Source organism: Limanda limanda, chromosome 6 (genome assembly GCF_963576545.1).
Source record: "Limanda limanda chromosome 6, fLimLim1.1, whole genome shotgun sequence".
Classification (NCBI taxonomy): Eukaryota; Metazoa; Chordata; class Actinopteri; order Pleuronectiformes; family Pleuronectidae; genus Limanda; species Limanda limanda.
This window is the reverse complement of record NC_083641.1, coordinates 22,160,041-22,176,253: the sequence shown is the minus strand read 5'-3', so window position 1 is coordinate 22,176,253 and position 16,213 is coordinate 22,160,041. Positions and strand designations below refer to the sequence as shown.

Sequence of the window (16,213 nt, the reverse complement as noted above, 5' to 3'; positions counted from 1 at the left end):
CACACACACACACACACACACACACACACACACACATATTAATGTCCCTACAGCTGGCTCTGTTGCTGCTACTTTTACAGGTTATATTCCTTGAGATAACATCCTTCTTCTCGCTTCTGTACACACACACCTTCACACACACCTACACACACACACACACACACACACACACACACACACACACACACACACACACACACACACACACACGCACACACACACACACAAACATACCTTACCACGGTGGAAAGGCTATGCTGACCTCAGATAGTGATCCCGCTGAACAGATTGGATGGATGAGACATTATTAGGATTCAGGGGGAAGCGTATCACAAAAGGAGCTTGATGAACTTTTCGTAACCTTCATGTATTTTTTTTACTTTACGCTGCATTAGGAAATGATGACTGGGATTCTACTAACTTCTAAGGAAACACCAAAGTGCTGATTAGTCTTTCTTTTCACTTTCATCCTTCCACCTTCCTTCCTGCCTCCCCCCTCTCCCCCCTCTCCCCCTCTCCAGTCTGAACCCGTACAGCTACGATGAAAGCTGTGTGTCCAGCAGCGTGGACCACCTCCCCCTGGCTGCCCTCCCCCTCCTGGCCATCGTCTCACCGCGGTACCAGGATGCCGTAGCAACGGTCATCGCTCGAGCCAACCAGGTGTACCACAGCTTCCTGCAGTCAGAGGACGGCCAGGGATTCACGGGTCAGGTCTGTCACACCTCGGGGAAGAGGAGAACTCCTACACTCTGTAGAGTAATGGGCTGTACACACCATAATGGGAGTCGATAATTGTCAAAGGAGGTAGAGATTGCGTTTGAGTGGGCGCTGTAATCTGTGGAAACTGTGGGGGCTCGGGCCCAGAGGACCACCTTTCACTCTCTTTGGTAACAAGCTGCTTTTTTCTAACGAGGTAATAACGTGGGAGAAGATAGTTCACAATTAAACGGCCGTGAAAAACAACATCCTCAGCCTCACACATGCAACGTATTCCAAAATGTGATTACAGGTCAAAAAGTGTCCAAACAATTATTGAAAAAATAATGTGTCTCTACAGTCAAAGAGATTGTTTTTTCATTTTCACATTTGTTTGTTTGTTAGTTAGCAGGATTCTGCAAAAACTACTCGAGGGGTTTGAAAGAACTCGTTAAATTCTGGTGCAGATCAGAATCAGAGGGGGAATCCAGGAATACATTTTCACTTTCTTTAACATTCAGAGATCTTTTCAACATTTGCGTAGATTTCTTAGAGAATAATTTTTGGATCTTGTAAAATAAAACAAAATCAGCAATGTTTAAAAATGCGGATCTAGTGGATTTAGATGTGGTTTCCATAAGGGATCTCTTACGGCCTTGGCGGAGGATTGTCCTCTAACGAGTGACATTGTATTTTGAAGTTAAACTCTTCAAAATGTCAGGCTTCGATTCTGAAAGCCACTGATCAATACAGTTGATTGGCTGATCAAGAAATGAGATACAGCCAAGTACACGTCCCACTGGTGATATAATCACAGCAATGTCCAGTTGATTGATAGTAGATCCTGTATAATGTGATTGGTTCTTTCAAATCTCACTGGATGATGGATGGATACTGTTAATATTTGACTTTATCTGCTACAATAGTATTTCATTTTCATCCTCTTTTCCGTCTCTCCATTATTTGTCCTATAGATTATTCCACTTGTAATTATATTTATTGGGATGAGCTGGAGCTTTATTTCCTTCCAGCACTAATTACTACCTGACGATAGAGGAAACACGGATTGGCACAAAAAAACAGGATTAGTCTCCCAGTTTCTTAATGCAGATTCATTTTAAGCAGGTTGCACTGTAGAAGATGTTTGGTGCAAACCAAAACCGCAAAGTTTGGAAAAGACCCAAAAATGATTTTAACTTAAGAGGTGATCATTTGGTTACAGAAAAATCGGAGCAACAAAACAAAACCTTTTGAGCATTTACACACAAAACATTTTTTTGGTGCACTGCCAAGGAGGTTATGTTTTTGTTTTGTCAGTTTGTTAGGCTGCAGTATTATGCAAAAACTACCAGAGGTTTCTTTCTCTTTCTTTAACATTTTGAGGTTTTCAATGATTAATGGATCTTGATGGGGACAAAAAACTTCAAAATACGGATGTAGTGAATTTAAATGGGGTTCACAAGGGGACTGTTTTGCCATGACAGATGTATGTGCTCTTCAGAGTTTCCAACCATTTGCTTGTAATTGCAAGCAATTCTTTCCCATCAATGCAATGCACTGAAGGAAATGAAGACTGCCTCAAAACATTAAAGCAAAATTTGAATGGAAGTGAAACAGCCAGGGAGTGCTAACCACAAGCTGCTCCTGTATATGAAAAAGAGTTTTACACGTTTTTGGAGCACATTTGGCTTCATCATTGTGACATTTTCCGAACAGTGGTTGTAAAATGTTAGATGCTGCAACATTACCTGATAGTTTAAATCAATCGATCTCTGACATACTAATTGTTGTAATCATATTCTATGACGTTTAGTAGATGGTACATAGTGTTCCCTCTTTGTATGTAGAGTGTGACGGGGCACAGTGAGTCACACCATCCCATCTATATGAAATATGTTGTTTTCTCTTTCTATTTATTCTTTATTCCATTCATACACCTCTCCAATACCCCCCTGTCAAACCTTTCACTGACTGAGAGCACCATATGCGAAGGGGCGTCTAAATCATAACTTTGCCTCGCAGGTCTGCCTGATGGGCGACTGCGTGGGGGGGGTGCTGTGCTTTGACGCTTTGTGCTTCAGCAACCAGCCGAGGCCCGGCAGTCCCGACGGCAGCAGCAAGGACAACAGCACCGAGAGCCTGAAGGTATGAGCTCAGCGTTATGGTGATAGCGGGATGGGGATACTGCACGTCTGTGGGGTTACTGGAAACTAGTAAGAAAAGGTTACTCTGGATATGTGATATATGATCAAGATTAAACTCCTGTGTCTCTGTACCTTGGCACAACTCCTCTGCTCTTTCCAGAAAAGTAATTTAACACCGTTACTGTTAAGATCAGCTTTTAGTTATGTCACCGTACAGCAGGAACACAGCGTTATCCTCAGTGTAATGTTTTTCTCAAGTCTCATATCATAAAAGCTACAAGTCACAATGAAGGTTCATTTATGTGTTGATCACCATTTGTTTTCAGTGGTTGATTTGGAGGAAGGAGAACCTGTGTTACATTTGTAATGTCCCTAAGCAGCTTGTCATTGAGTTGCATGATTTCCCATTTTCTGCCCGTTACTCCCCCTCTGTTCTTCTCCCCTCTCCCATTCAAATCCACTCCCATCTAACACTGTTCACCTGGGAAAACACATCCACTCCCCTCCGATTATGTGTAATCTCCCGGTGCAGTGAGCGTATGAGGCTTGACAGTAACGTGAGCGCTCTCGTCCCTCCTCTGTAGGATAACTCTGGGCTGCTCGGCGAGTCCGGCCTGGATCTGAGTTCTAGCAAGAGGCTGAGCAAGAGCAACATCGACATCTCGGCGCCCAACGAGGGCCACGGTCAGAGTGGGCCGCCGCTCAGCCGGAAGCAGAGCGACTCGTATGATGGAGACGCCACATCCACCAGCCAGCACAGCTTTTTTTCCAGGTGGAGCAGCACACATGAACAAACCTACACACACAGGGCATGTGGTGATGTGATGATACCCCAGAAAAGGCACTGTGGTCCAGGCTCAGAACCGAACACTATCCTATAACACATATATAACTAAATGATTTAAAAATCATACAATTTAGATGATGCTTTTCTATTTTTAGAGTCGGAGAAATAAGTGAGTCAGAGAAGTGTTATTTTACACGTGTGAGTGGAGATTATTGAAAGCACCACCATGAGAGGAAGCACAGATCTCAGTCAGTGACATCACCGCCAGCCTCCGCAGGGCAGGGGTGAAGGTTTCACGATGTTTGAAGAAGACTCTCATCAGCTGTGAGAATCAGAAGAACAGAGATGAGATGAGGAGGTGCTGGAACTGGACGTTTTATGGACTGATGAGATGAACTTGTGATGAAAATGTAGAGAAAGAGATGTGCTGCTCATGACCCAAATCAGCACAATCTCATCTGTGAAGCACGGTGCCGGCTGCTGCTCCTGGAACAGACGTCCAGATGATTGCAGCAGAATAAATTCAGGCATCTACAGAAACAAATTGCTGCCAATTTACAGACAGATGCATCCAGACCCACTGAGAGGAACTTCATCATACAGCAAAACAATGACTCATAACACAACAAAAGATTTCATCAGGGGGGGAAGTGGAAGGTTTTAGACTGTGGCCAGGTCAATAACTGGACTTTAACCTAATAGAGCCGCATTTCACCTCCTGAAGAGGAGACTGGAGAGAGAAGCACCTGAAACAAACAAGAGGTGAATGAGGCCGCGGTAAAATGAAAAATAAAACTATTTGGGGATTTCAGGATTGATGCATTCAAGGAAAGTAAGGACTAGGTAACCGCATTTAAACCTCAAATATGCCTTGTGCACACTGGAGGATTTTCAGCTCTGAATTGATTTTTAAAACGTGGCGGACGACAGACATAGAGACAGATTAAACAGATTTTTTTATGTTATAATCGTCATAAAACAATTGTTCTGTTTGTAGGAAACAATTTCACAGCGAACCCTTCCAGAGACTTAGGCTATTGCAGAAACTTGGAGGATCGATGTTGTCAGCTAGCTGTGCCTGCAGGTTTTCTGTTTTGCAGCAGAAAACCAAAAAGGATTTAAAAGAAAACAGCTGCAGCAAATGACCCTCACTCATAGATATCAGGCCCCTTCATATACCTGCATTATTCATTTAACATCCATAAATTGTTCCCTGGGAAATTGCTGAGTATTTAAAGAAAGTGATAGAATAACCACCTTTCTACCAAAGCGTCAATAAAATTGTTGTGATTTTGCATAATGCTGATATGCAGTAATAAAAACATAACCTCCTTGACAGAGGTTAAAAATAATAATCACTCATTCTCACATATATCATAATATACTCCAGACAAACCCCTCAAGCTCGGCAACAAAGCACATCAGACATCAGACGTGCCGAGCGGGATTAGAAATTCCATCATCCCTTTTTGTCAAACAGCCTCTGTCGATCAGTGATGAGTGTGTTACAGCTTCGCATTAATGATCCAGATGTTGCACGCTGGCTCCGTCCAGGTTTTCCTGGAATGTGTCACCCTGTCTCGCTCCTTGCTCTTTATCAATATTTGCAGCTTGACTGCCCGGCCTGTGCTGATCTATAAATAGCCTGTTTGTGTCTGTGCCAGCCTGTTTGTGCGGGAGACCGAGCGCTGCGGGTGAATTTAGCTGGGTCAGGACGTCTGGATGGGGGGGGTTTAGCTGCCATGTTGACTCAGTTCAAGTAAACCAGTGTTCCCATTCCACAGCACATGCTCCACTGGGCTTACACCATAACAGCCTGACAGTCGCCGAAGACACAATCCTGTCAATTTAGGGTTCTTGCCACCCTGTGTTCAAGGCAGAGCACTTCTCGCCCTTCACTTCCTGTTACACTCCTGATTAAGCCTGGTCGAGCAGAGAGCTACCTCTGCTCCAGGATTTGCTCTTTTCCCTCCACATACTGGTGGATATTCCCAGTCATCGAGGGGTTTGTTAAAACTCCTTTTCCCTGACGTTATTCCTCCTGACTGGTTCACTCCTTTTCAGATGATTTCACATGTCGCTTGGCCCTGGCTAGAGATTACCTGAGGTCATGTGACCCAAGAGAGTAAACTCACTGCAGCACACAGTATGGTAGATTTTTTTAAATTTGTTTTATGTTACCCTTTCTTTTCCTTTATCTTATTCTGCCAAAATCTGTCAGTAATGTTTATTTTGCATAATTTCACAGATGTTTAAACAAATGGCAATAAAGCTGACTTCCACAGCTGAGATAAAAATAACCTAAAACACCTAAATGGACGTCATCTGTTCAATCTAAGGAGCAATGAAAAAGGAAGCCTCCGTCCATAACTAATGTCCATACGAAAATCTGTTAGACATGATTAACCGCTAATGTGGAGTCATCAGCATCATCTGTTTGCTGCGCCTATATTTAGAGTTTAGACTTTTATATCATTGCTCATTAAGAAACAGTCCAAGAGAGAACGATTGGCAAATGCTATGTTTGTCATGATTATACAACATGGTTTTAACAGTTTGCAGTTAAACTTAATGTAGCAAATATTGTATTCAACCCATCTAGGATGGAGAATCCAAGCGTCTGAGGAAAGGTGTAATTGGACACTTGACATCAGTCCACAGAAGTATAAGCCCCTTTCTTTTAATCACACTCATCCCTGTGGTGCGTAAAGTAGATATACACAGATGCTGCTGCTGTCTTGGAGTTTTTGGAGTTGTGTGAATACTTATACCACAGGACGGGACAGATGAAAAGAGACAAGACGGAAACTAAGAGGGAGGCTAAAGACAATCAAAGCACTGCTGATCTAACTTTTGAAGATGGCTAGACTCTGTCGGCTAATCCTTGCTCCCAGTGCAGGTCTTAATGGGGGAAGTCTTGGCTCACTGGAGAGCAGAGGCAGACAGACGAAGCAGAGCTCGGCTGTTCAAACAGCTGTAAGCATGATGCAGCTGGCGAATCCAGAATGAACGGCTCATAAAGGGCTGGTGCCGACAACGACCCGGAGTCTTTAAGCACGCCGGCCGACGAGCGAAAGCAGCGCTGACTGTGTCAAGACCACGATATTTGCCTTCTCAATTTCAGCGTGCACATTTTTGACTTTTAGGATTTTAGCTTTAACCCATCTCCTGTTCTGCCATAGACTCAAACTCTTCTTTGCTTAACTATTCTTATTTCAACAACTGAACAATGAATGGGGTTGAAATAAATAGTTGAATCCCCAAACTATACATCTGGTATTACTTACCTGACGCTATATTAAGCGGCTATTGCTTCACGGCTTTAAAAGAATAAAAGATTGTTGCAGCATCTTGAATGTGGTATATAAAGGCTTTTAAAAATCCTGCCTGCTTCCTATATAATACTTGCCAATTATGATTGTAATATTAATAAATAATAACTTATAATATTTTTGATTTATGTATTTCAAGGTATGTAAGTGGCCTTCACAGCGATAAGGGATACAAATAATAAAATATAAATAAAATACAACATAAAAAGGACAGAAAATCATAATAGATATATTAGCTGAGGATAAAAATAACCCTTTCCGTCAAAAGCCTTTGAGACTTGGAGGTTTTTCAGTGTGGATCTCTCAGGTCCTCCTGACAATTGCATCCAAAGAATGAAGGACAAACTGTTTTCAGCTGGTCGCCAGCTGAGAGACGGCCAGCACTGAAAGTGCAAAGTGAAAAATAATCAGGTTCTCAGGTTGATAAAATACCATGTTTTGTGTCTGTGTCTCTTCAGTTTAATGAAAGACGGCGTGGAGCTGCGTGGCAGCAGCAGCCCCAGTCTGGTGCTGAACCCGGGCCGGTTTGACTTTGAGGTGTCGGACTGCTTCCTGCTGGGCTGCCCGCTCGGCCTCGTGCTGGCCATGAGACGCACCGTGCTGCCTACTGTCCAGGGTAAGAGGCACACACATGCAAAGTACATATGAGAGTTCAATTCTTCCCATAGAAGTACAAACTGAAAAAAATGCAAAAACACAAGGGAAATCAAATCATTTTAAACTGACTGACCTCCCGCGTATTGAAAGTTGTTGTGCTTTACAATCCAAGGTGAAATTGTTTTTTTCATGCTCTACTCTTCCCCACAAGAAAGGTTTTTCTACAGTGCACACATCCATTCACAGTGGTTGGACAGTGACCAATTGCCATATCCAGAATAGATATATACAGATAAATAGTTTCTACCATGTACAGATGAAAGTGGGTCGAGTTTGTGTGGTATATAAAAATATATACATACGGTTATATACCATAACGCTGTTGAACGGTACGGGACGTTCACTCTGTGCAAAGGCAATAACTTTATTAAAATGCTCTAATATTGCTCTCAGCTTCACCTCATATTTTGCTTGTCCATTTCTTCTCTGACCCTCAGTGAGTCAGCTCCATCCGGCCTGCTCTCAGATCTTCAACCTCTTCTACCCCTCGGACCCTTCGGCCTCCAGACTGGAGCCTCTGCTGCAGCCTCTCTTCCACAAGTTGCCGCCGTTTGCTGTGCCCCGCTACCAGCGCTACCCTCTGGGGGACGGACGCTCCATGCTCATAGGTGAGATCGCCCATTCGAAAGCTAGAAAGTCAATTTACCATTTTTTGGGTAGATGTGAGAGCAGCTCCTGCTGAATATTTCATTGGTTAATCAATTTTTCTAGTCTGATTTTAGTCCCATGTTAATAACCTTCTGGATTTTGCATTTCAAAGCTGCAGAGAAACCTTTTAGGAATTCTGTCTGTGAGACTAGATTACAGCGGCGGGGAGAGATTCAATGACTTAGTAATGTGAATTTCCATGTGTGTACATGTGCACAGGCACGGATGCAGAACACATACAGAGCTGCAATCCCATCTGCTGCAGAGGCAGCGTTAAATCCTGCCCCCGAAGCCTGAAGTTGGAAGTAATTATACTTCATCTTCTTGTGGTTCAATACCTTTACCCTGCAAGAGCTCTCTGAGGATCAGGCACAGTATGTGAGATATTAGTGTTCCAGATATGGAAAAGTCCTGCTGTAATCCCTCTGGAGAGCCTGGTTGTGGAGACGCAGTCCTTAATGAGCCACTGATTTATCTGAAGCATGTTGCAGCCCACTTTTGGGACATGGAGACTCGCTCTAAACAGCAGTTATGACGCATCGCCTGGTTCCTCCTGTCTCTCTCACCACCTACCTCACTCAAAGAAAGTAGGACAAGGGCTTCCTGGCTTGTGTTAACAGTCTGTGAGCACCAACCCAGATAGGAAGATAAGACTTAAGGCTTTAAAAAAAAAATCCAAACCCTTTTACTCAACACACAGACATTTGAAAATGCTTGCAGGGAAACTGAAAGTCTATTTATTAAATGCGCCGTGTTCAGAATCAGCTTTATTTGCCATGTATGAGTACACACACTCATTTGACTTTGGTGTAGTTGCGTTAAGTTTTCTTACACAGAATTTTTTCACCAATTACTTGGAGAAAATCTAGGAGATGCTAATGATGATGATTCATATTAAGACAAATGTGGGTTCATAGCAGAAGTGCTTCCTTTATTGCTAATTTTTTTCACAAAGCGAGATGAAATGAATGAGGTAATTCACCTCTTTAAAATCCCTGCTACAGTTATATCACCCACTGTAATGATCATCCCTTATTATAAAGAAAAAGTAAAAACAATTTCCAAACATTGTGAAAGTTAAAGTACATTTTTAAAAGACCCAGCCAACAAATATAAGAGTATATCTCAATCTTGTGCTTAGGCTTTGTCGGATGGTATAAAATCAGTTGTATAATTCTCCATCTAACGATAAAGTCGACAGGAACATTAATCAGCGGTTTCACTGTGAAAGCCAATCCCTGTAAAAACATCCCTTGAGCTCATTACGGTCATAAATTTGGGCTTTAAATGGAAAAAAATGGAGCTGTGAGAGAAGAGGAAAAACTCTTCTCCCTTGATCAAATTGTTTTCCATCTCACTGCTGATTCCACACTTGCTCTTTTTCGCTAGTTTCCAACTACTGTAAAAAAAACTATTATTGAAAGAGGTTGCCAGCAACGTAACTTACTCCATCTTTGTGACTTTTCATGAGAGATAGGAAGATGGACGACATATCTGTGCTTCCTCTCACTATCCAGAAATAAGGCCGAAAAAAAAACCTTTATGCGAACGCTGCCATCTTGTGTCAATGACATCATTTAGAGCAAGTGTCTGTGCAGTAGCAATCAGGGGGTGGAGCCCCAGCATCGAGGTCCACGATCGACGAGTCATATAGGAACTAACAAAGTTACAGAAACCATCTTTGCGAAACATTTGCAATGTACTTTGCCTTTTTATTATGGTCTATGTCCCATCCACTAACATGGAGGAAACAGGGTTAATGACCAAACTGCAGCCAGGTGGCGATCAAGACACTTCCCGAGAGCTGTCATATCGTCCATCTTTACACTCAGTCTGTGTCTGTTTTCAATGAATCATTGAACACAGTTTATGTGTTTGCTGTTTAAACAGGCAGCACACGCGTAAATCCTCCTGCTCGTATGTGACCTGTGTCGGAAAAAACATGTCTGACACATGATAGTAAATACTGCTTTTATTATACTGGATACCAGTGCTGTGATTTATTAATTTAATCATGTTCAGGCAGTCACAAAGCAGGACGCTTGGCGCCTCGTGGAGCCAGTGGTGCAGATAAAGGTGATGGACTGTAAAGGCAGACACGCGGCGTCGGTTGCGGCGGTGGCGGCGGCTTGCAGCTGTACTGGGTTTTAATTACTGGCCTGCGTCGCCCGTTCCATTGATCGGACTTGGCTGCTGTCAAATTACGTTTTTTAAATTAAAAAACCATAGACAGGGGCTTTCAGGCAGAGGCGGACTTACAAACACACACTCGCTCGCACAGGAGAGACAGTGGCACACGTCGCCCATTTCCTGCTCAGTAATATGGTAATTAGTTGCTATGGAGTCATGGAGAGCCGATCCAGGCAGACTCCTATGGGTATGGCTTTCACATTCGAACCCATCAACCATGCGGGTTTTATTATGATGAATGCCGCTAATATGGAGAGAATGAGCCCTCTTCCTATTGATTTACTCCAGTGGGAAATATGATCGTCCAAGACGTCAAACTTACATGGAATTGTAATATGTTTTTGTATTGAACACGTAGCTGATGGTGACGTGATGTGATTATTTTACAGGCACTTGCTAATAGGAAGTTGGGGAAGAGCGTGCGGAGGACAGGAGGGGGAGGTCGCCGAGTTAAAAGTCTCTTTCCGTCTCATTTTTTAGCTACAAAGACGTTTCAAGGCCAGAGTGCAATCATCCTCCATCGCATTATGAATTATCGCCTTGTCCTTCATTTTTACCACCGCCATCAGCTGTTTCGCTCGCCCCCGCCTCGTCATTTCGTCTTAATCTTTCCGTGTCCACACTCGTCATTTAATGGGACTGAGTTTTTATTTGACCTCTTTTCTTTTCTCTCATTGTCAAACACACTTGTCGGCATCCACTCACACTTTTACCATAACTGTATTCCATCTTCGTCCCCATGTAGCTCCATCCTTAGTGCCAGGCTGTGCAGTTTTTTGATGCTCCTCTATTTTTGATTCTGCCACACATATTTAGAATTTGTATTCAAAATTCATCAGTCAGTGTTCTCTCTCTCTCGCTTTATCTCTCTCACTCTCTCTCTATTTCTGCTCGTTGGTTTTGCTGAAACAAAGAGAGACAGAGTCGTGCTTACGTTCCAGAGACTGAGAAAGAAGAAGAGAATAAATCTTCTCTCAGAGGTGTTAGGCAGGGCTCACTAATGAAAACAGATGGTCTGCTGTAGGTGTGTTTTGTGTGTGTGTGTGTATGTGTGTTTGTTTGTGTGTGCACTCTAAAGAGCAGGTACGATTGCTGTAATCACTGCAGCATGTACAATGGCCCTGTTTTTTGTTGCTGCACGTTTTCATTGGAGAAAATGTGCGGAGACTGGTGTCACGCATTCCGTTGTCATGATAACGGTACAAATCTGTAATCTGTGCTCTGTTGTGGAAAACAATCTCGCAAACCAGTCATTTCTGCAAAAAACCTGCCCGGTAAAAATTGGTCCTGATATTTCGCCGGCACGAAACCCATCAAGATCGAACATTTGACCAAAGCGTAGAAGTTGGATTTCAACTCATCACCTGCAGCCTGAAGCAGAACCTTGAAAATACATGTGTGATATTTTTAGCAAGTGATGCATAACAAACTCAAGGTCAGAGAAGCTGATTTCAAAAAACTATTATTACTTTTAATGATTCGCAGCTGCAGTTGCACAGAGATTAATCTGAAGTGCTTCACCGTGTCCTTGCACACACACACACACTGATGACAGAGGGTTACTATGGAAGCTGACGGCCTGACGAGCAGGAGCGATTAAAATAAATGAATTAATAATATTGTGGTATAATATATTTTTGTAAGTGTCAGAAAATGGTAAGGAGTTTATCACAGCCCAATGTGATGTCTTTGCCTTGTTTGTTTCAGTATAATGCTAAATTCTTCATAAAAATGGAGAGTAGCTTTCTGTATTATAACCTAAAATACTGGTTTTATAGTATGATCTACAGTGTGACAGATATTTTATAAACCTGTTGTCGATCAATTTAAATCAGCCAAATTATCATTATTTTGTAATATATGTTTTTTCTCGTAAAACATATTCCCTGCCTGATTTAAACACACGATCTGTCGGCACAACACAGTTTACGTCAGATTCCCTTATCCTCATAATCCTGATAGTCTGACTGAGGATTGTTCTTCACCTCGCTGGAGAGGATTTATTAACCGCACCTGATTCTCCCTCACGCCTGAGAGGACGGCCGTTAATCTGTATTCTGCACAGACGCCAATCCCTCCCAGACAAAACACGCACCATGTGGCTGCATCTGACGGTTTATTTATAACCATTCCCCCCCGTCAACAGAGGACAGGTTAACCTGCCAATAACCGGCTGCTTCATGGGCTCGGCTGACCGTTCTGGGGGATAGATGGGATACATGCACCTAAACTGATCCCCCGGTTAAATACACTGAAGGCATGCGAGCGCACACGCCGTCCACAAGAGGAGGTGATGTCTTCGATTGTAATGTTTGTGTTTAATGTGAGTGGAAGTCGTGCAAACAGAGAAATCTGTGCCACACGATGCTGTTAGGAGGATCTGTTCTTTCTAGACCGATGCTCCCACAAAAGAACCACCCAGGTACGATGTGTTCTGGTGAACATTTGCAGGCAAGCAGGGACACATGCTCTCGTTTTTTATCTTCGCTCTCCTACCACATGCTGCTCCCTGCTCACCCTCCCAATTTATTCCCTATGTCCACTCCACCACTTACGAGGATGTTCCAGTGGATTGATGTGTCTTACAATAAAACTGGGGCGAGTACGTGTGTGACCTGATACATACATAAGTGGCGTCATCTGAGCCTTTGAGTATCGGCTTGTTTGTGACATACATACAAAGGAATAGATCACATCCCATCTTCAGTGGTGTGGGAAAACAGTTTGGTTTACGGGGTCATGACTGAGGTTGCCGTTTTACCCGTTGCACACAGAGCAGTGCACGGGTCCCCAATTAGTCAGTGGGGAGTCGGGCTATTTGCACTTTCATAGCAGATCCACAGCAACTTGCAAGGCCTAGCTGAGAGGATGATGAGGACTCCCCTGGGTTATAATACAGGTAGAATAATAAGACATGTGGGAATGTTGTCAAAGACTGAGTCGGCTTTTAGCTGTGTCAGCCTCCTGTGCTCCTTTTGTCTCCAGCCTGTTGTCACCTTTAACATAGTGTGCTATTGAACGGACCTGGTAGACACTTGCCTCCCTGACAATTAAATTATTGATGAAATGTGTTTCTTCTCGGCTCAGGGAATAGCAAGTGGATCCACGATGACCGGTGCAGCCGGGCCTCCGGGGAAAACTCTAATTTTCTTGTTATACAGTATCATCAACCAACAAATCGGAGAGAGACGCTCGGAGACGTTCTTCTCCGCTGGGAGGGAACAAAACCTGATAAATACTTGTGAGCAGGGCGCCAGAGCGAGATGCTTTGCCAGACTCAGACTAAAGAAGCCTCTGTCAGTGCTTGTGTTTCGTTTCCCTCAGTAAAACACAGAGCGGGTCGATACACAGCAGGGGGCGATCCTATTAGGCAAAATAACAGCATTGATTTAAAAATTGAGGCCAGTCAGTTGTTGTGTGATCAAAGCGTTTCCTTCCCTTGTTTGTCCTTGTCTCTTCCCTCTCCCTCCCACCCCACCCCTCCCCAGTGGAAAGCATCCAAGGCCACGCCAACATCTTTTTAGAAGGAGAACAGGCCCAAGGAGGTCCGGCTTCACAGCAGCCCTCCGAGACCACCACCGAGGGAGGAGGGAGAGAGGAGGGAGGTCGCAGAAACAGCGTGACCAGTGTGGAAAGCGAAACGTCAATTTGCTCCATGGGCCAGCTGGGAAACACCATCGCCAACAGTGAGTGTGATGAAAGAGACAGTGGGAAGATAACTTTGTCTCATTTAGTCGAGTACCTCCTGTAGATGAAGGTTTCAGCTCTTCAGTTGACTGTAAATGTCCTCTATCAGTGATGGAAGGAGCAATGCATCATTTACTGTAGTGAATTCACCAGTTCCACTCGGTTAAGAGTACCAAGTATCCAAAATTAAAGTATTTATTGTGTATGATGAGTTAAGTTAAGTTAAGTTATTGTTCTGAGGCCCCAAGCTCCAGAAAGATATTTTCTTTTAAGATTCAAGATTCAAGATTCAAGATTCAAGATTTTTATTGTCAAATGCACAGAGATAACATGAAGCAGTCGCTGGCAAAGAAATACTTGGGTCACAGGCTCTCTTTAAGCAATGCTCAGTAATAGTATAAGATAGAATAAAATAGAATATCAATAAAATAGAATAAAATAGAATATTAAACATTTAAAATAGAAAATAAAATATATATATCTAAATATATATCTTTACAGATAAAGAGAAAAATAAAACAACAAGTGTTCAATTGTGCAGTAGTGCAAATATTCAAATATGCTTATTACGGTGCTGGTGCAAATATACAGATATGCCACGGTGCTGGTTTGGTGGAGTTATTGCAGTTCAGAGGAGTTTAAAAGTCTTATGGCCTGGGGGATGAAACTGTCTCTGAGCCTGTTCATGATCATGTTTCCGGAAGATAACATAGGCCCAACGCCAACCTAAAATGCAACATATCTTAAAGCAATATTCCATCTCATATGAATAAGATACATGTACTTTAAAACTGTTTTACACTTTAATAAATGTACTTTTCCAACACTTTCGTTATTTCTCTGAACGTGTTTTGTGTGTTTTAGTTTCCAGTAGCTGGTGGGGCTCTAAGAGGCTGGACTTTGCTCTGTACTGCCCTGATGTGCTAACAGCCTTCCCAACTGTGGCTCTGCCGCACCTTTTTCACGCCTCCTACTGGGAGTCCACTGACGTAGCAGCTTTTGTTCTCCGGCAGGTAGGAAGACTTTATTATTGTTCAGCCGACTGTTCGCACAGGATTAATATAAATGTGCAAATTCAAAGCTTTTTTTTCTTCGCTAAAGGAATGTTTTAGTTATTTTCTGGGATTGATTAGGATATTTTATTCCGTGCAAGCGAAGGCTGCTCTAGTCGTCTTAAGGTCATTGCAGGATGATGTCTCGCAGTAAGACTATAATAAGACAGGGGGAAATGTGGATTACCCTTTCTGACACTTGCTGAGTCACATCTCAAAATACTGAAGTTCTCAAACGAAAGGTGGAAAGGTTGTTTGTGCACTTTGCTCTGACAGTACATCCCTCGTGTTCTGTACAGGCCATTCGTTTTCACATGAATCCCAAACTCAGAACAAGTTTAGTTAACCACTCAGAAAATAATTCTACACCATTATCAAACATTATCACTGCATGTAATGCTGTAAATGATTGTGGCATTCACACACTACTACCTGGAGTCAACTGGACCCAGGAGTCATAGATGTTGAGTCGGACAAAAAGGACGATGACTCAATTTTCCCTTGACCTTTTATTTTCCGCAGCCGTGTGTTGGAGTGAGAAAAACAGTAAACAAGAGGGAAATACATCTCTGTGAAATATTAGTTCCAGGGGAGCATTGTTTTTACTTGGTCGCCCTGCAGCCATCCATCCTTGAATAAATATATCCCCTTAGTTTTTAGCTTCAAATAGATGGAAAAACACAGAAATAACAAGCAAGTAAATCTGCAATGCTGCACAGAGCGAGGAAGCCGGCTGGTAACAAAAGGTTGTAGTTCTCAAACAGTAAATGAAGTGTTCCCAGACATTAATGAAGGTATGTTCATTACTGGACTTGAATTAATTGGCCGAAAATATAGTATCTTGCATGTTTTAATTGGTTTATATTCAAATTAACTAATTCCCTATTTCCTGATTATCAAAGAAGCTGAAGACCCATTGTTTCCCACAATGCATCATGGCAGGAAGTTTACGACCAATGGTCACTATCTGAGCAATATGTACCATCATGCATTGCTCTCACGGTGGAGAGTAGAGAGGAG

The 16,213-nt window shown here is 42.8% G+C and overlaps 1 protein-coding gene across 1 annotated transcript in view; it reads left to right on the top strand.

The window, feature by feature from the left end:
• Positions 1-16,213, top strand: part of pitpnm3 (PITPNM family member 3) — a 62,326-nt gene that overhangs the window by 39,628 nt on the left and 6,485 nt on the right. The window contains exons 6-12 of the mRNA XM_061072540.1: positions 522-711; positions 2,719-2,841; positions 3,425-3,612; positions 7,418-7,575; positions 8,054-8,224; positions 13,943-14,140; positions 15,006-15,154. Of these exons, the coding sequence (XP_060928523.1) occupies positions 522-711; positions 2,719-2,841; positions 3,425-3,612; positions 7,418-7,575; positions 8,054-8,224; positions 13,943-14,140; positions 15,006-15,154 (1,177 nt within the window). The remainder of the gene's footprint in view (positions 1-521; positions 712-2,718; positions 2,842-3,424; positions 3,613-7,417; positions 7,576-8,053; positions 8,225-13,942; positions 14,141-15,005; positions 15,155-16,213) is intronic.